The following is a 20,322-nucleotide window of genomic DNA, read 5'->3' as shown; positions in this document are numbered from 1 at the left end:
GATATTTGTATCCAATAATGAGATCCTACCTCAGTCTTCTCTAGACTATACGATATTGTTTTATTGTAAACCAGATTTATTACAAATAAGCAAGTGTCCGCCGCCGTGTCGGCCGCCCGCGGGGCACAGCGGCCGCCGCCATCAGCCCGTGAGGCGCCGTGAGGCGGCGCCAGCGCGCAGAGCTGCTCGCGGCCGGCGCGTCCCAGCCAATGGCGTGGCGGCACCGGCGCGTCCCAGCCAATGGCGCGGCGGCGGCGGCGCGGCTCAGCCAATGGGCGGCGGCGGCGCGGCGGGCGGGAAGCAGCGGGGCAGGCGGGGGGGCGCCGGCGGGAGGCGGCGCCGCCGCAGCGCTCAGGGAGCTCGGCCCCGCCGCCTCACCGCGCTCCGCCGCCGCGCTCCCCGGCCCTCCGGCCCCGCACCGGCTCTCCATGTACGACAACTTGTACCTGCATGGGTTTGAAGACTCGGAGGCGGTGAGTGCGGCGGGCGCGGGGCGGGCAGCCCGCACGGGCGGGCTGGGTGTCCGTGTGCGGGCGCGGTGCCGGGGGTGACCCTGCGCTGCCCCGGAGATGCCGGCACTGGCTGCCGTGGTTCCCTGGGGAATTCTCCCTCCCGGCACCCCTCACACAACGGGTCTGTGGCTGCACGGAGCCCCCGGTGCCGCGGGCGGACGCCGCCGTTCGGGAGCGTTCCCCGGCGGTGCCCGAGTGGGGTTTTTGGGGGTTTTTGGGCATTGCCGGGATTGCCGCGGCCATGGACACGCTGCTCCATATTAAGCAGGGATCCGTTACATAAGGCGGTGTGGACAGCTCGTAAAATACATAGATAACAACATAATATAGAGTGTACGTCAATGCAGACGTATGTATGGTATGATGTGGTGTCCTCAGGAGAATGGATGGGTCCTGGAGGGCTTCGGATGAGGAATTTTTTCCTGCCTGTGTCAGTGTTGGTCTGGAAGTGCGATCCCTCTTAAGTGTTACCTCGCTTGTTTTAGCATCCCTTTATTGCAGGCAGAGAGGATCAACAACCGGGCAAAATTGTCATTAATGCAGTGCACCATGTTGAGAGGAAATACTGTGTATTGCAATCCTTCCGAACTGGGTATTGCAATTATTTTAAAACTCTGCTGCTTAGAAGCCTGGACTGGTTTGGGTTGGGAGGGTTTAAAGCTCATCTCATGGGCAGGGAGACCTTCCACAATCCCAGGCTGCTCCAAGCCCTGTCCAGCCTGGCCTTGGACACTTGCAGGGATGAGGAAAGCTTTGGGTCAGTTTAGAAATCCCTGCCCTGTTGGTATGTGTGTGTTAACTCTTCCTTGGGTTCTCTCTCGCTGCTGCTCACAAGCTGCCAGGCTTGTGCAGATGAGTGTGTCGGTTCCTTTAGGGATGTGGTTTGGGATCCAGGTGGATGTTTTGGTAAACCAGGCAGATTGTGAGTCCCTGGGAGCTGTTCTCCATCCCGAGTCTGCCTGGTGCTGGTTTAATGTCTCTCAGCAAAGTCTGACTATGCTCTTAAGAAGACAACTTAGATGTGCAGAATTAGGGCTGAGAAAACTGAGCTGCTGGGTAGTGGTTGGTGTAGAAGAAATGTGTAATTTATAAAAGTTCATCAGAGAATGCAGGTAAATTTGTGCTGGATTTAAAGGTGCTTTTGAGATGCTCAACTCTGTGCATTCCCAGAATCCCAGGGGATTGGAAAGGACCTCTGGGGATCTCCCATTCCAACCCCCTCCCAAGACAGAGTCACCTGGAGTTGGTGACACAGGAACACATCCAGGGGGTCTGGAATGTCTGTGGAGACCCCACACCCTCCCTGGACAGAGTTCCAGTGCTTGGCCTCCCTCCATGGGAAGAAGTTCTTTCTCATGGGGAGGGGGAATTTCTTGTGGTTTAGTTCATATTTCAGTGAACCCCAGTGATCTCTTCCAAAAACGTTATTTGGGAAAAGCAGTTTTAATGGCACCTGTTGCACAAACATCTGGGTTAGGGTGTGTGCTGGAAGAACTGTGTTCATGGATGAGAGGAACTTGGTCTTTAGATGTCCATTGGAAGGACTGGGATGAAGAAGTCATTTCCAGATTCCCTAATACTCTGTTAAGCAGTTTATGATAATGCAGTTTTACAGCTGGTTCAGTTTTACAGCCTCTCTGCAATTGAGAATGCTTTTAATAGACCTAATTTCCAGAGTCACAGGAATATGTGAGGACCTCCCTTTTCTGAATAAAAACACCCCAAACCTTAAAAGCAATGTGGATCTCCCAGTTGTATGGAGAAACTGGAGGCAATAAACCCCAAAGGCTCAGGCACCAAGCAGTTAAAATTCCCCAAGTGTCTGTTTGCTTTGTGCTCCCGAACCACTGCTTAAAACATGAAACCTTATTATTTTAGCTCCTGACTCAGGGCCTGGGAATGCCTGCTGAGACAACAGCCTGGCAAACAGGTACTGGGGATGGGTCACATGAGAGAGAGGAGAGGAGGCCAGAGAGGAGCCAGGGAGAGGATGGAGACGGTGGCAAAGGAATTGTGGTGCTGGAATTCTGGTGCAGAGCGAGTAACTGCGAGCAGGGAGATGCCAGCAGGGCTCTGCATTGCTGGGTTAGGACCTGGAGGCTCATCCTGCAGCTGGAGAGCTGGAGCAGCCCCGGCTGGGATCCCCTGGAGCACTGGGAGCCGGCAGGGAGGGCTCCGCTGACTGCAGCCGGGAATAAAGCACAGCCATGAGTCACTGGCACGGGAACGGCTGCCTGGAGTGGGCATTTGTCCTCCTGAGCCCACCCAGCCCTGTGTGCAGAGCTCAGCCTGGAGTGGGCATTTGTCCTCCTGAGCCCACCCAGCCCTGTGTGCAGAGCTCAGCCTGGAGTGGGCATTTGTCCTCCTAAACCCACCCAGCCCTGTGTGCAGAGCTCAGCCTGGAGTGGGCATTTGTCCTAAACCCACCCAGCCCTGTGTGCAGAGCTCAGCCTGGAGTGGGCATTTGTCCTAAACCCACCCAGCCCTGTGTGCAGAGCTCAGCCTGGAGTGGGCATTTTTCCTAAACCCACCCAGCCCTGTGTGCAGAGCTCAGCCTGGAGTGGGCATTTGCCCTGAACCCACCCAGCCCTGTGTGCAGAGCTCAGCCTGGAGTGGGCATTTGTCCTCCTGAGCCCACCCAGCCCTGCGTGCAGAGCTCAGCCTGGAGTGGGCATTTGCCCTCCTGAGCCCACCCAGCCCTGTGTGCAGAGCTCAGCCTGGAGTGGGCATTTGTCCTCCTAAACCCACCCAGCCCTGTGTGCAGAGCTCAGCCTGGAGTGGGCATTTGTCCTCCTAAACCCACCCAGCCCTGTGTGCAGAGCTCAGCCTGGAGTGGGCATTTGTCCTCCTAAACCCACCCAGCCCTGTGTGCAGAGCTCAGCCTGGAGTGGGCATTTGCCCTCCTGAGCCCACCCAGCCCTGTGTGCAGAGCTCAGCCTGGAGTGGGCATTTGTCCTAAACCCACCCAGCCCTGTGTGCAGAGCTCAGCCTGGAGTGGGCATTTGTCCTGAGCCCACCCAGCCCTGTGTGCAGAGCTCAGCCTGGAGTGGGCATTTGCCCTCCTGAGCCTACCCAGCCCTGTGTGCAGAGCTCAGCCTGGAGTGGGCATTTGCCCTCCTGAGCCCACCCAGCCCTGTGTGCAGAGCTCAGCCTGGAGTGGGCATTTGCCCTGAACCCACCCAGCCCTGGCTCTGCATTAAAGGCAGGAGTGATGGGCAGTGAGTGCCACTGATCCCCACTAAACATGCTCACTTCTGCAAAGGTGCTGTGAAATTTGTACCTAATCTCTCCTGATTCACTGCTCAGCAACAAACATTTCTTAACAGTGAACAGATATTTCTGTGATTTCTGTAACAGCATCTCTTATCATGATGTGTTTGTGTGTGTACATATATATATAAAACAAGCAAAAATACCATTTTTATTGATGGATATATAAAGAAATGAGCGTGTGCACGGTATTAGTCCATTACCAGCTGTGATGATTAACGTGAAGTGGATGATGCAGTAGCTGGTGTGAGGCTTTTTGGAGGAGGAAAATTACATTGCTGAAGCTGAGGAAAACTCTAGTGACTGTAGACAAAAAGTAATTTCCAGGTTTAGGAAAAGAGGTGCAGGGATATGGAAGTGAACAAGTTCTGCAGAGACAGGTGTCCTTGTCAGGAGCACAGAAGGATGGAGAAGGCATCACCCCAGGGAGAAACATCTTCCCTCTGAAGGTTTCTCCTTGCTTGTTGTCCTGCCTTGTGATTTTTTGATTTTTAGGCCTTTTTTAAAAATTCTTTGGGTAGCTCTAATCAGGGTCATCCTTTTGGGAATTAAAGCTTGTAGGGAAGCATTTCACATTCTTGATCACAAGAGGATATAAATGCCCATTAGCACAGGCGCTTAAGGCAGGGAGATCCCCTGGGCAAGCAAATAATAAATTAATTTTGTTTTACCTCTCACAGCTGGGAACTCACTGTTGTGTGTCTGTGGTGGGGAGAGAATGGAATGCTGCTCCATAGCCAGTCCAGAGTTTCTCTTGGATTTCGGGGAAGACTCCACCTTTTTCAGAAACAAACTTCAATGAAACCTTCCCATAAGAAATAACTTTTTTCTTCTGTAAAATTACCCTTCCATTAAGGCAACATTTCATGAAAAAATTCTCTGCAGGAGTTAGCAACAAGTCCCCAGGAACAAAACCTGGCTGGGCTCCGTGTTTGCACCTGCAGAACTGTCAGAACAGCCCCTTTTGGGTCGTTTGCTTCTATTTATCCCTTGAACAACACCTGGGCATGTGAAACACCTTTCCTCGATCTGGGGGTGTCAGGTGCAGGCTTGGCAGCACGTGAGAGGCTTTATCTGGGCTGCCTCACTCCTTATCTGGGCTGCTTCACTGCTTTATTGGGGATACCTCACTGCTTTACTGGGGATACTCACTGCTTTATTGGGGATACTTCACTGCTTTACTGGGGATACTTCACTGCTTTATTGGGGATACTCACTGCTTTATTGGGGTACTTCACTGCTTTATTGGGGATACTTCACTGCTTTATTGGGGATACTTCACTGCTTTACTGGGGATACTCACTGCTTTATTGGGGATACTCACTGCTTTATTGGGGATACTTCACTGCTTTATTGGGGATACTCACTGCTTTATTGGGGATACTTCACTGCTTTACTGGGGATACTCACTGCTTTATTGGGGATACTCACTGCTTTATTGGGGATACTCACTGCTTTATTGGGGATACTTCACTGCTTTGTTGGGTATACTCACTGCTTTATTGGGGATACTTCACTGCTTTATTGGGGATACTTCACTGCCTTATCTGGGCTGCTTCACTGCTTTATTGGGGATACCTCACTGCGTTATCTGGGCTGCTTCACTGCTTTATTGGGGATACTTCACTGCTTTATTGGGGATACTTCACTGCTTTATTGGGGATACTCACTGCTTTATTGGGGATACTTCACTGCTTTATTGGGGATACTCACTGCTTTATTGGGGATACTCACTGGTTTATTGGGGATACTCCACTGCCTTATCTGGGCTGCTTCACTCCTTATGGGGCGGCTGGGGGGAGCTGCGGCCATGGGGATTCTCGGCTTGGGGCTGCCAGTGTGGGGTCAGTGAGGAGCTGCTGTGGGGTGAGCCAGGGGCAGGGCGGCGCTGGGAGGGGCCGGGAATGGAGGGAGGGCACGGTGCCAGAGCTGCACACAGGCGGTGCCAGCCCCGGGCACCGGTGCCAGCCCCAGCAGCCGGCCGGTGCCAGCCCCGTGCCTTTCCCCTGGTCATCCCGCGCTCCCCAGGCGGGGCAGCTCTGCCCCCTCCTGTCCCAGCCATTCACAAAAGCATTTCTCTCATGTCTTCCTCTTCCATCGGGGATTTAGGACGGGAAGTTCTATTGATTGGGTGTCCACGTGGTGTCTCTGACCCTACAGATGGAGAGGTGGCTTTGCTTGCCCTGTGTATCCCTTTTGTAGTAGATGTTTTCAGTAACTGCTTTGACTCGCTTGCTCTTTCCCCAGCAAATCCTCCTCTCCTGAGCCATAGGAGCTCCTTCTCTCCTCGACCTCTTTTATGTGCATCTACCCCTGCCTGGCTTCCCTTGGCCATTCCCATCCCTGCATCCACAGCTCCCTGCCCCTGCTGGTACCAGAGCAGGCTCTCGGGGAAGCAGGGCTTTGCTGTGGGGCTGTGAGCCGGGGTGATGCCCTTCTGTGCAAGCTCAGACTGTCACCAAGGGTTAGACAAACCCCTGGGGTGGGATTCATGCCCACAAAAGTGTTTGACATTCTGGAAGGGGTCTTTCCTCTTTCCTCTGCTGTTTATAGGGACTAAGCACCAGTGAGATCAACCCAGGTAATTACTGGTCCCAGTTTGCCCTGAGCAGGACAGTGAGTGGTGCTGCATTATAACAGGGTTTGTCTCCAGTTGCTCCATACAGTTCTTGAGAGCATTGCTGGGAATTTTTAGGAAAAAGGTGATGGGAATAGTGGGGAAACACATTCTGTTCACTGTGTGAGTGGTCAGCACAGCATTTTGAGGACACAAAAGCGCTCCCCTGCTTTTTCAGAGACATTGCTCCCCAAACTGCCATTCCTTCTGCTGCCAGTGCACACTTTTCTCATGGCACCTGAGACAGGAACATCTCTGTGTGCTGCTCAAGCAGAAAAAGTGATTATAGGAAAACAAACCTTGGTAGGGAAGTTCATATCCAAATATTGATTGGATTTGTGTCTGGTGCCTCTGTGATTGCTGAAGGGGGAGGAAAGGTGGGCTTTGCTTGCTCTGTATGCCTCAGTTGTTGTGGGTTGAGTAACAATCAAAATGTGTATTTAAAAATGGTTTTCATGCTGTCTCTTCAGTGATCATGTGCTGGGTTCTGCAGCACCCAGTTCATTCTGTAGAACATCTTTGTACAACAGGCAGCTGAGAGCAAGCAGAGGCTTTATCCAGCTGCCAGATAAATCCTGGGACTTCAGGGGGTTGGTTAGAAAGGTGTCAGTGGTTATTGGGTCTGTCATGTCCACAGGGCACCTCCGAGATTGTCAAGGTGAAGGTTGGTACTTGAGATCTGATGGTTTATTTATATGTCTTGATGGATTTTGCAGGCAGGGACACCTTCCTGTATCCCTGGTTGCTCCAAGGCCTGCCCAGCCTGGCTTTGAACATTTCCAGGGATTTGGCAGCCACAGTTTCTCTGCACCCTGTGCCAGGGCCTGCCCACCCTCCCAGGGAAGGATTTTTGCCATGGATAGGAATGTGAACTGGGAGGAGTTGGCAGTGCTGTTGGTTTGCTGGACAGCCTTCTCTTGCTTCTCTTTGGGCTTGACTGTTCTGGATTTGCCCCTTCCAATTAGTGCAGTTCCTGATGTTGAATCCAAATGGGCTGAGGGATGTCAGGACCCAGGCATGCAGCATCTTTTCCCTAAGCACTTATCTGCTTGCTGCTTGTTTATGTAGGATTTTTCCTTTCAAATGTGTGCTAAGCTCTGCCTTGATTGGGACAACAATCAATATTTTCCAACAAAAAGAGATCATCCTCTGCCCATTATGTCTCCTGGATTCTCATTGCAATCTGGCTTTTACATGGTCAGAGCTTCTGTGTGTTTTTGACAGTTCCAAATCTGTTTTCGTGTCTATTAGCCCCTAATAGACTGCCTTGGCTAATGAATCATCAGCTGCCTGATATTTATCTTGTGGAAAGGGCTGCCTGAGAGGCTGCAAGGTGCTTTGTTTGGGGGTTTGCTGGGGTGGTTTTGCTCAGATTTTCCTCCTAAAATACCCAAAGTTCTACTACTACAGCATTAGGTATGCCTGCCTTGCTCTGTGCTCTTGTGAGGATGGTTTTCTGTGTGACTCAGATCTTCTGTTCCTTAAATGCCACATTGTGATTTGATAGTATAGTAGTCAAATAAAACACTCAGGAAGATTCATAAGTCATTTTTATAAATTGCTGCTTGCTGTTTCCATAGAGGTGCTTGCTTCTTTTATACTGGAATACCAGAAACACATGGAAATTAAATGGGAAAAAAAAAAGAGAAAAGCTTCAAGGATCAATCAAGAAAAGCTGCTGGTCCAGGGTGTGGTTGCTAAAACTGTGAGTTCACATGGAGCACAAGGTGTGTGATGAGCTGTGGCTTTATCCTGGTTTGGATTGCTCGTGCTGAGCTCCTGGCTGGCTGTGGGTGCAGCCAAAGCCACCGGGCCCTCAGCCCCGGCTGCTCCTGGGCTGCAGATTGACTGCAAACTGCCCGGGCCTTTGGGAAATGCTGCTCTGGGGAGTGGAGCAGCTCTCCCCGGGCTCAGGGCCATCGGGGGGAGCAGTGTGGCTCTTGGTGCTGAAGGAGCACATCACAGAAATAATAAATAACAGGGGAAGGAGCTTAACCCAGGATTTGTTGATGCCATGGCTCGCTTCCCTATCTCCCAAAAACATGCTCTGCCTGGGAGACCCTGAGCTGTTGGAGGCTTTCCCTTGGAGCATGCATTAATAAAGATAGGAGAGGCTGATTTTCCCAATCAGCACTTTACCCAAATGCAGATTGCTTTACAAACAGGACAAGTGCTCATGGTCATTTGGAATCCAGTGCTGAATTCCAAAATGTCACTGAGCTGGCGGGGTGCTGAGTTCCGTAGGGATCACAGGTGGTGTCAGGGTTTGCTTGCAGCCTCTCCTCAGCTCCTGCTTTGTATTTTTCCACAGTGCTTTGTCACTGGTTTTCATGCCAACAGCGAACTGGTTTCAGCTCTAGAGTGTCTGCTTTTGCCATGCTCTTTCTCCTTTTCATATCTCAGCATAAATACCCATTCAGGTGCAGTGTGTGGAGCACAGCTTTGTCTGCCCCACGGTACTGATCAAGTGAGCTGGATTTTGGATTTGGAGGATATTCCACTGTCCAGAGCCAGCCATGGAGAGCTGGAAGAAGGCAGCAGTGCCTGAATTTGTGAATGCACAACACAGGATGTAAATCTGCTTTTTCTGTTGCTCTCTAAAGCCTTGTCTGAAGGGGATTGAAGTGTCCTGAGGAAAGGACTCAGAAAGGGCAGTGATGGCCACAGGCTCTGCTCTGCTCCTCAGGAGGGTTTTAACTTTCACCAGGGCAGGGGAGAGGAGGACAAAGGGCTGCTCTTCTGATTTGGTTTGTTTGGGTTTTCTCTCCCTAAACAGTCCCACAGGACAAAGGCTCCATAAGTTACAGAAATGGAGCCATTTGGCTGTGCTGCTGCACCAGCACGGGGAATGCAGCCTGGCAGGGATTTGATTTATTACAGCAACAAGGCAGAAATCATGAGGAAAAACCACTTCCTATCATCATGCTGAGTACTGGAGGAGTGAAGTGTGCTTCATATAAAACTTCACAAGCCTTTCTGTTCTGGGAGAGTTCAGTTTGAACTGTTAGGAGAATTCTGCTTATACCAAATACCAGATTATACGCCATATTTTCCCTGTGAATCCTCCCTTGGTTTTTCCCCAATGTGCTGGGACATTTCCCTGCAGATGGACTCTGCTCAGCTCATTTGTGCTCTGTGCTTCCTCCCAGGGGCTGTGTCCATGCACGATTTCTTGGCAATATTGTGACCCCCATTCCACTGTGGTTGGTGGATTCCCTGGAGAATGTCTCTCTCTTGCTTGGGAAAACAATGTGTTCTGACAAATCACCAGTTAATCTGTGATATATAGGTCATGAGACACCGTGATAAAAGTTTATTTTCCAGGACAATTAGTGCTGAGCTCATCAGGTCCTGACAAAACAAGCCCCAGCATCACCCTTGGGCAGGATGTTTCAATTCTGACCAATAACTGGAAAATCTCAGCAAGGGAAAAAAGCCAGTGGCAGCTTGGCCCAGCCCCTGGCAGCTGTGAGAGGCCTCTGTGATAAAGCTCAGGAGCAAAGCTGCCAGGAGTGACAGATCCACAGAAATCAGTGTCCAAGGGCCAGCACAGAGGAGCTGCCTGGGATTCTGTGGCTGTGCTCCCCTGCCCACGAGGTCCAGCTGCGTTCAGGGTGGGTTTCTCCACTGTGGGACACAGCCAGGCTGCCAGCTCATGTTCTGTGAGCGGTGTTACCTGAACTAAAATGTGCCACTGAAGTGTCTGTTGGAACAGCAAAACTGCTTCAAAGGATATCTATTTCCAAAGTTTCTGACAAGTAAGAGAAGTAGCTTTATCCCCACTGTGGTGATGTTCTGGTTGAAATGTTCTCCAGATGTTTTTGCATGCCATAAACCAGGAATGTTGGAGCTCTGCATGTGTTACTGATCTCTTATTGGAAAATGAAGGGGTATTGACAGCTGGAAAAACAGACATATGAGTTACACTTTGCCCCCCTCCATTTTTCCATTACAGCTATTTGTTGGTTTTTCTTGCTGCCCCAAGGAGCAGAGTGGTAGTAAGTGCAGGAGTACATTGCTGAGTAGCTGCTGTGTTGTGCCTGGAGCAGATTGATTCCAGGAATGCATTAAGTGGTATTTCCCTTGAATAGATCAATGTAAACACCCAGTGGGAGTGGGAGCTGGGAGGAGAGGAGTCACGCACTGCAATGTTTCCCCTTCCACATTCAAAATTCATGCACTGCTGCTGGATACATGTACAGGTTGTTTTGAGAAGTTGGCTTGGGCCTTCAGACCTGCCATTGGATGTCCTTTGAGTGCTGATGCTGAAGATGCTCTGTCTGTTAGAATATTTAAGAGCCTTGTTGCATGTTCAGCCTCCCTGCTCTGTACTGAATATACCACACAGGAATCTTTCCTTTTTGTTGGCTTTCTCAGAACCCCAGATTGGTTTGGGTTGAAAGGGACCTTGAAGCCCACCCAGTTCCTTGGGCAGGGACACCTTCCACCATCCCAGAGCCCTGTCCAACCTGGCCTTGGACACCTCCAGAGACAGGACGGCCCCAGTTTCTCTCAGCAGCCTCTGCATGTAACACACAAACCCATCAGATTCCACAGACTCCGTGCTGTCTGCAGGAGGAGGCTCTGTCCTGTGATTTCTTATTCAGCTGCTCTGCATGCAGCCTGTACCTGCTGAGGGGGAGCATGCCTTCAAAGGGATGTGGCTTTGCACAGATATTTTGTGTCTTCCTTCACAAGCGAGAATTTAATTTATAAAAGATGTATGAGATCTCTTTGGTATCAGAATTGGATGTTTTACATTCCACAACAACATATAATTATTCATAAAGCTTGTCTGCCTTTCTTCTGGATGTTCTGATCTCATACAGGTAAAGCAATCCCAGCTGTGTTCTCAGAGTAACAACCACAACAGTGCAAATAAATACAAACACTGCAGTGTTGTTTTGCTGAGAACTGTCAGTGAACACATCTCTCCGAAGGCATCACAGCTTTTCAGGCTGGTTTTGCTGAACATTTTCAAACCAATCTAAAACAGAAATACGTGTGCCTTTAAATCTGGAATTTGGGGCCAGAACTGAACAGAGGGATAAAACCAAATGTAGCTTTCAGAGGAGCTGCACTGATGTATTTCAATGAAGTGCAGCCCAAAAGTCCTGATGGCTGCACGTTCCTTTCAGCTGCTAAATAATTCCTCCCTTTGCCTTTTCACCCAAGTGCAGTTGCTGCATTACTTGCAAAAATAAAGAAAGGAGAAGGAGGCACTTGGCAGCAGCTGGAGCTGAAGCAGCTCTCTCCCATGGCAGCACTTGAGGAGGGCAGCCAGCAAAGTGCTTTCCCAAGGGGCTGCTGCCTGCCTGCCTGGGTCCTGCTGCAATCTCTGGGGAGCTGAGGGACTTGGGGGGGGTTGTGTTCATTTTGTTTTCACCCCTTTCTCCAAGAGCCAGTCCCTGTGTGCCTGTGCCCAGCACTGCGATGGTGCTGCTGCCCCAGAGCCTGGCTGAGAGGGGCTGCAGGGCAGCAATGAGCCACGTCCTGCTCCTCTCCCGCTTTCCAGACCCAAGGGAGCTGGCCAGGCTGCACGGACAGGAGGAGCAGCCCCTCCTCCCCAGGGCTCAGCGCGTTTTTCTCTCATTTATTCCACTAATTTGGGGGTGTCAGCAGCGTGCCTTCTGCAGCTCTGTGCACGTGTTGGGATGGAGGTGGGGAAGGGGCTGTGTCAGGGCAGCTCCAGAGAGACGCAGACACAAATGTGTCTGGCAGGAGCCAGCTCGAACCCTGGCTGTGCCTGTGGTGCTCTGTGCTCACCCTGCCCTTCCCTGCTGGGAAAGATGTGCAGGGGACAGGAGCTTCATAGGAATCACAGAACGGCCTGGCTTGGAAGGGACCTCAGAGCTCTTCTCCTTCCACCCCATGCCATGGGCAGGGTCACCTTCCACTGTCAAGGGATGGGGCAGCACAGCTCCTCTGGGCAGTGCTCCTGGGGAGGGGGCACATGAGCTCTGCCTCCAGGGAGAGGGGACACAGGATTTTGTACCCTCACTGTGCTGTGCGTCACTGTGGGGCCGGGGAAAATCCTCCTTTGGGGCTGGAAGCTGAGTCTGGGTGCCCAGACCAGACCTCGTCCTCACATCCACGGAATGGGACGGGGGCACCGTCCCCTCCCTTGCCGTGTCCCAGGAAGGTCTGGCTGTTCCCGAGGGGGAGGCGGTGCCCCATCCCTTGCGGGGAGCCCTGGGGATGCTCATCCCTGCGGGACGGCGCTGTGGCACCTCCTCCTCCTCCTCCCCGGCATTGCTGCCGCTGCTGCCCGCGGTGTCCGCGGCGTTCCCGCCTGCCGGGCGCAGGAGGGGATGCTGCGGCAGGGGAGCACCAGGAGCTGTGCCCTGCTCACGCTGGAGCAGCTCCAGGGCGGCAGGAACCGGATCATCCTGCGGCTCTGTGCCGGGGGAAGCGGGATGCGCGCAGCAGCCACTGCGGCTGAACAGCCCCGATCCCACAGGGCTCCCAGGGAGAGCTCCTGGCACGGGGAACGCGCGGAAAGGAGGAAATAACGAACAGTTCATGCTCAAAGGCACAGAGAAAGGCGAGCTGGGCAGGAGCCTCTCCTTCTGCCGGCAGCCAGGGCGCCGGAGCTCGCCGGGAATGACTGTGGAGCTCGGAGCTCCCGTGAGCTGTGTCCTGCAGGGAGTGCCAGGGAGCCACTGGCACATAACCCGTGCCTGCTGCACCCCCAGGCCCTGCTGTGTGTGTGCCTGGATCCCTGGCACACTGGCACACGGGACATCTCTGCTCCGTGTCACACAGGACATCTCTGCTCCGTGTCACACGGTCACACGGGACATCTCTGCTCCGTGTCACACGGGACATCTCTGCTCCGTGTCACACAGGACATCTCTGCTCCGTGTCACACTGGCACACGGGACATCTCTGCTCCGTGTCACACGGGACATCTCTGCTCCGTGTCACACAGGACATCTCTGCTCCGTGTCACACTGGCACACGGGACATCTCTGCTCCGTGTCACACGGGACATCTCTGCTCCGTGTCACACGGGACATCTCTGCTCTGTGTCACATTGTCACACAGGACATCTCTGCTCCGTGTCACACAGGACATCTCTGCTCCGTGTCACATTGTCACACAGGACATCTCTGCTCCGTGTCACACAGGACATCTCTGCTCCGTGTCACATGGTCACACGGGACATCTCTGCTCCAGCATGCAGTGCCAGGGGAGGGCTCTGGCCAGCACCAGCAGCTTGGCACTGGGATTTGCCTTGTTCAGGGCAGAAAGGGAATTTGGAAGCTCCTGAAGTTCAGCCCGGTTTGTGACTGACATCCTTCCCCCTTCCCTTCCTTAGGAAATGCAAGGAATGGCTTTGGCACTGAGGCACTGCCCTGTGCAGGGGAGCTCGCCTGGGGTAATGTCAGCCAGCACCTTCCGTTTTGGGATGGGTTCCTTCCTTGGGCCTTTTCTGCTCTGCCTGGAACGTTTTCCTTCTTCCTGCTGGATGTTTTGCTGTACCTTTGCCCAGGCTCTGCCTTCACTCATCATCCCCATTCCCTGCCTTTTGGATTGCATTTCAGTGCAGATTTACAGGGCACCAGCAGAACCTTTGACATTTTCTTTTGGAGCGGATATAGCTCTGCTACAGTATCCCACAATAATGGCAAAGCTTTTTTAAAGGTTTAAATCTTGTCAAGATTGACAGATTCCTCTCCTGACAAGGCTTTTTTTACCTTCTTTCAGCAAAAAACAATATCCAGGTGATTAAAGCTGTCCTGTTTGCTCCTGCAGATTTGTGTGTGCTGGTGCATATGAGAACTGTGATGGAGAAGGAGATTTTGCACAGAATGAGACCACCAGGGTCCTTCTCAGTTATTGCTTATGCCAAATCAAAAGGGTTGTGAGTAACATAGTGATTCCTAATGGAGTTTTTCTTGATGGGAATGCTTGTTGGTTGCTGGCAGGAAGGAATATTAAACTATTGTTTCTCCTAAGATATTTCATTAAGAATCCATTTTGTAGATAAAACTGGAGGCAGTTATTAAAAATTTTAAAATTGTCTTTGAATTTTTAATGTTTAATTCTCTAAATTACTGTCAGTCATCAGAATGGGTTGGGTTTGAGGGCCCTGATGACCAGAAAGTCACAAGAATTTGGGAAAATATCTTCACACTATGTAAAAAAAAGGTTTCTAGTGGCTGGAGTTGAGATGTAGCACAGAGTTCTGGCTGTTCCCTCCTTGTGGGTTTGTGTTTCCACCTATCATTACCACCTTCCCATTTATCTCAGCAGGGAATACATGGAGAGACTATTTTGCCAGTGGCATCCCCAGGTTTTTTGAAAACCTTGGGTATTTATTTGTTGCTGCTTCTCATTTCCCAAAATAACAGGTGCTTGGTTGTTTGTCCTGTGTTCTGTTGGTCCTCACAAACCTCCTGGGAATACTGATAACAACAAATCCTCTCACAGCAGTGTTTTGTTTTCAGTGTGTGGAGCAATATCAGAGTATGAGCAGACATGGGAACAACAGAATTATCAGTGGGGGATATTTCCCCCATTTTGTGCAGCAATGATAAAAACCAACCAGTTTGGGGGAGCTCAGAGTGCTCCCAGGGCTGCTGGAATTGGCCCCACTGAATTCCCAGCCCCATCCCTGTGCATTCCCAGTGGGCAGCAAAGTCCCAGAAAGTCCTTGGGCTCCCTGGTGGATTACAGCAGTTAAGTGTCACTCAAATATGAGCTCAGCAGGTGACAGCAGAATGTCCTTTCTCTGGTACCGGGCTCTGGGCACGTCGAGTTTTTGGATTGCAAGGGCTGGGGGAAGGAGCTGCCATTTGCAGCCTGCACAGCCCGTGGGAAATCAGGGCTTTTCCTTCCTGAGACATCCCTAGCAGTCCAGAAGAGCTTCTTGTACGTTCAGCAGTCAAGTGATTTCAGGATTGGCTGCAAGAAAAGTAATCAGAGATCATGGGAAAAAAAAAAATGTACAAAATGTTAAAAAATAAAAATTCAAATTCTCTGTTTGTAAGCCTCATTTATCAGTGTTTAAAGCAGCTTCTAAGCCTCCTGCTTTGGAAGCTTTTGGAAGGAAGGAGCTAATTAAAACCATAACATAACACAACATACCCAGCTTAGGCCCAAACTCCATCAGTTGCTTGGCTTAAATTAAGCAGCATGAAATTCATTTCAACAATGCCCTCCCAGCATGTCACAATTCCTTCCCTTTCACTACCCAGTGTGAACATTTGAAACAAAGTCATTTTCCTGTGATTCTGTTGAGGATGGGAGTCTGGTTCTGTCTGATTCTGTGACGTTCTAAACCACTTCTGTTGAAAAAAGTAAAATAAATATTCAGGGTTATTTTGGTTGTGTAAAGCCTGATGGTGTGGGAAGTGGTGACACCACTCTAGAAGAAAATCAGGACACTGTAATCATCAAAATCCTTAAAAAAAGATGTATATTCTTTAAATTAGCTGTTGGAATTAGGAAGAGCATGCACTGAAAGCAGACAGGTGGCAAGGATCTTCTCAGCACTGAGGAAAATTCCACTTCACTCCTCACATGTAGAATACCCTGAGGGTTCTTGTGCTGCACATCCCTGCTTGGGGAACTGAAGTGTTCTGTGTGCTTGAAAGTGATGGGCTGGTTTTATTTGTTGGGAAGTTGAAAAACCATTTCAGCTAATGAAAATGAAAAATCGTTTTCAGCTAATAAACTGAAAAATTTCAGTTTATTCTCCCAGTGCTGCAGGAGAATAAACTGAAATTTTTCCTTTGTTCAGCCTGGAGAAGAAAAGGCTTTGGGGACACCTCTCTGTGTCCTAAAGGGACACAATCCCAAAGGGATTGTAAAGTGAGGGAGAGGGACTGGGGACAAGGGATGGAGGGACAGGAGCCAGGGAATGGCTCCCAGAGCCAGAGGGCAGGGATGGGTGGGACACTGGGAACTGGGAATTCCTGCCTGGGCTGGGATTCGGGGCTGGAGCACCCTGGGACAGTGGGAGTGTCCCTGCCATGGCAGGGGTGGCCCTGGAGGAGCTTTAAGGTCTCTCCCAACCCAACCCAGGCTGGGATTCTGGGATTCTGTGGGGCCTGAGAGCAGTCCCAGCTTGGCACAGGTCATCCTTACGGGGATTTGTGAAGGAATTCCAAATGAGTTACAGATGGGACCTCTGAGTTTTTTCGATGTTGTGGTTTATTTTTCTTTTTCACAGGTAGGAGGGGTGAGTTGGGCTCACATCTTCCCTGCAGGGCTCAGAGGGTCCCAAGGCCCTCAGTCACAAGACTTGTTAAGGATCTATTGACCAATAAAATACTGCAAGGATATCAATAAATATCAAGGATATTTATTCTTTTGACCCAATCCTTAAATATTTTGTCTTACGGACTTATGTGTGAGCTTTCTTAGCCATCATGTTATGGCACACAAACCCACAGTGCTGCATCCTGAACTCCTTGTTCACCTCTGCAACTACTTTCATTTTTTCTATATTTTAAAACTCTAAAACTCTAAACTTTCCTCTTCTCAAGTTGACTCTGCTTTAAACTATAAATCCACATTCTCACTTCTAACATCTAAGTTTAGAAACCTTTGCCAAGGTCTCACACCAAATCCTGTGTTTAATTCTCAGCTTTGGCTTCCAAGCCCAAAGTTCTGAAAGTTCCCTGCATTTCAGATTCCAGCCCATCCTGGTTCTCCCAAAGGTGACCTGGTGACAGGAGAGCCCTGGGCAGAGCAAACCAAGCCAAGCTACATGAAATAAAGAGGGAAATAGAGATAAACTGGAACAGAGTGAAATAAGAGGAGAAATGGGAGCTGATCCTCCTGCAGATCCCAAGTCAAACATCCCTGGTGCAGCAACAAGGAGCTGGCTGGAGGTGTGATTTATTTTTGTTAGTGATCCACCCTGTGATCAGGAGCTCTCCATGCAGCACAGGAGGGTGACTGGAGGGTGGTTTAGGAACACACCACGATATCCCAGCACTGGCTGAAGGCTGCATGTCTGAGGGAATGCTGTGGCAGACCACATATGGCAGCCACAGATGCCTGTGTACTTGGGAGGATGATTGAGTTTCGTTTGGGGGCAGTATTTGTAATTTATTTTTTGTTCCTGGAGACTTATGGAACGTTCTTGCCTTCCCAACGTGTTATGTGGGACAGACGCAGAGCATCCTCCTCACAGCAGAGCTGATTTAGGATACCAGGTGCACTTTTATTATCAGGTTTCATCAAACCCAGCAGCAGCAGCTTCCCCAGAGCCTTGGGAAGATCATTCAATGCTTTCAAGAGCTGAAGTAATTAGACAAAATAAAGCAGTGTCTCTGTGCCGTGTCAGCTTCAGTTTGGAGCCTTTTATCATGGAAAAGCAGCACCTTTTTTCCTCTCCTGGGACTGCTGAATAGCTTTCCTGAAAAAGAGGCACCAGCTGCAGAGGGTGAGGCAGAATTCAGGCTGGAGGTGTTCAGGTGTGGATTCAGTCCCAGGTCTCACAAGCTGCATTTGGAATGAGGCACAGATCAGAGCGTTCCCAGGCAGGTCTGTGCTGCTTTGTGGCTGAACAAAACCGAGGAATTTGAAAGGTTTGTGTGTTCAAATTTGGATCACTTTGTGGGGTGAGAACCACCTGAGCCTGTGGCTGTCCCTCTGGCTGTGATCCTCACCTGTCCCTTGGCTCTGAGGCTGCAGGAAAAGAGCTTTGGGTGTTGTTTTGTGGGGGAAGATCTGGATTTTTCACCTGTGAAAAGGAAAAGTTCAGAGCAGCTCATGTATTCTCTAACCACTCCCTCAGGCTTTGTGTGTACCTGCAGTGCCTGCTAAGCAAAATCCTGTGCCTTGCATGTTCACTTGAACATTACCAAAAGAGATGGGAGTGTTTTGGCAGTAAATAGAGATCTATATTACCAGTATTTTTTTAAACTCTATTTCTTAAATGTAGCAACACAATCTGTGCCCAACTGAAGGCAGCTGGAGAAAGGAGATAGACTGCAAGATTTGAAATCCAGGGGAGAAAAAAGAGATCAGGAAATGTTGGAAGAATTGCCCTATTTTCTAACAATTAGTATTCCCAAAGAAGAAAAACATGTTCTAACTACCTAGTAATTTCCAAATTGCTGAGACACCTAATGAGTTGTCTTAAATAAATTTACCAAACATATAGAAGGAAATAATTGCTGAGCATTTGATTCTGAAATCCCAACTCGGTGCCAAGCGGTTGTGCAGCTGCCTTGTGTGTGTGCTGGGGATTCAGCAGGAAAATCATTTCCTTGGGGACTGAACCTTGTCCTGGTTGGGCTCCCAGTGCCACATCCACGTGGAAATACTGCCATTATTTCTGGCAATAATTTTGAATTTGTGGAAAAGTCCCACTGAACTCTCTGCTCCTGGAGCTCCCTGTTTAACACCGCAGTGGCTGGGATGGATTTTGTGGTTGGAGGGGGATGTGAATAATTGCAGGAACAGGGGCTGTGCTGCAGGTGTGATCTGTGCCCCCCTTTCCATGGCAATGGGGCTGTGCTCTCCCTGCTGCAGCTCCCATGGAAGCTCCCCCAGCCTGGGCAGGGCTCTGCAGTGTTTTGCTGGGCACACACAGATTTTCCTGGCCCTGGTTTCCATTGCAGCACAGCGAGGTTTTCATGCCAAAGGAAGAGATCCCCACTGGTTTGTGTTTGCCTTTTAATTAATTACATCACCTGGCCAGTAATTAAATTTAGCTGCCCACCCTGAGTGCTGGGGTGAGGTGAACGCCAACTGTGGTGGCCACTGGTATTTAAAATGTGGGGGGTTCTTAAGTCCTCAACTTCTGGTTCTTGTTTTCAGGTGAAAATTAATTAATGCTTTTTTTCTGTGGCCCCCATCTCCATGACATACTTCTGGTAGTAACCTGTGAGTTAAACCTGCTTTGTGCACCTGGACCAGGGAGATCTTTGTGTTGGGGCTTGGAGTGAGCCTCCTAACTCTGCTGTGGGTTTTGTGGGGTGTTTTGGGTGGTTTCTGGAACATCCCTGGCATATGGCAGCACATGGCCCTGCAGCCATGCCTGTGCCTGCCTGCTCTCCTTGTGCTGTGTCAGGAGCTCTGGGACCTCGGCAGGGAGGGACGTGGCCTCCATTCTCCCAGGAGCTTGCACAGGGCTGAGCACTCCTGGGCTGCTTCTGAGCTCAGGCTCCAGTTGGTGATGGAATTGTCTTGGGAGAAAGGGAGGATGGGCTGATGGAACCCCTGGAAGGGCTGGGAGGGCTGGGGGTGTTCAGCCTGGGGAAGGGAAGGCTCTGGAGAGCCCCTGGCAGGGCCTGAAGGGGCTCCAGGAGAGCTGCAGAGGGACTGGGGACAAGGCATGGAGGGACAGGAGCCAGGGAATGGCTCCCAGTGCCAGAGGGCAGGGATGGATGGATGGATGGATGGATGGATGGATGGATGGATGGATGGATGGAACATTGGGAAGGACCTGTGTTCTGGGAAGGTGCTGAGGTTCTGGCCCAGGTTTCCCAGAGCAGCTGTGGCTGCCCCTGGATCCCTGAAGTGCTCACAGCCAGGTTGGGCTTTGGGCCTTGGAGCCCCCCTGGGCCTGTGGAAGGTGTCCCTGGCCTGGAAGGAGATGAGCTGTAAGGTCCCTTCCACCCCAAACCAGTCTGGGATTCCATGATCCCATGTCTGCTCAGATATGTTTAGTTGAGCTCCTGACCAGTTTCAAAGCTTTAGAGTGAACTCTGGTTCAGCTTGGGTGATCTGTGAGTTTGGCATCAGGACAGGACCTTTGGGATCTCTGGGAATTTATTTGGCTCCCTGGGTCTTGCAGGATGAGACTGCCCGAGTATCCAGCAGCTGTGGGGAAGCTGGGAGGTGCCAGCTGGGGCTGGTGCTGGGGAGGAAGGGAGAGGGTGGGACAGAGGGTGAGGCCGTGCAGGCTGTCCCCAGCTGGGACATTATCCCAACTCCACATTCCACTCATTGGGTGCC

At 50.8% G+C, this 20,322-nt stretch overlaps 1 protein-coding gene across 3 annotated transcripts in view; it reads left to right on the top strand.

The window, feature by feature from the left end:
* Positions 1-317: 317 nt before the first annotated feature.
* Positions 318-20,322, top strand: part of CACNB4 (calcium voltage-gated channel auxiliary subunit beta 4) — a 48,391-nt gene continuing 28,386 nt past the window's right edge. For all 3 annotated transcript variants that reach the window (XM_058809105.1, XM_058809103.1, XM_058809104.1), the window contains exon 1: positions 318-473. In XM_058809105.1, the coding sequence (XP_058665088.1) occupies positions 429-473 (45 nt within the window). In that variant the 5' untranslated portion in view covers positions 318-428. The remainder of the gene's footprint in view (positions 474-20,322) is intronic.

Source organism: Ammospiza caudacuta, chromosome 8, assembly GCF_027887145.1.
Source record: "Ammospiza caudacuta isolate bAmmCau1 chromosome 8, bAmmCau1.pri, whole genome shotgun sequence".
Lineage (NCBI taxonomy): Eukaryota > Metazoa > Chordata > Aves > Passeriformes > Passerellidae > Ammospiza > Ammospiza caudacuta.
The sequence above is the reverse complement of the archived record's forward strand: the minus strand, read 5'-3'. Positions and strand labels throughout refer to the sequence as shown.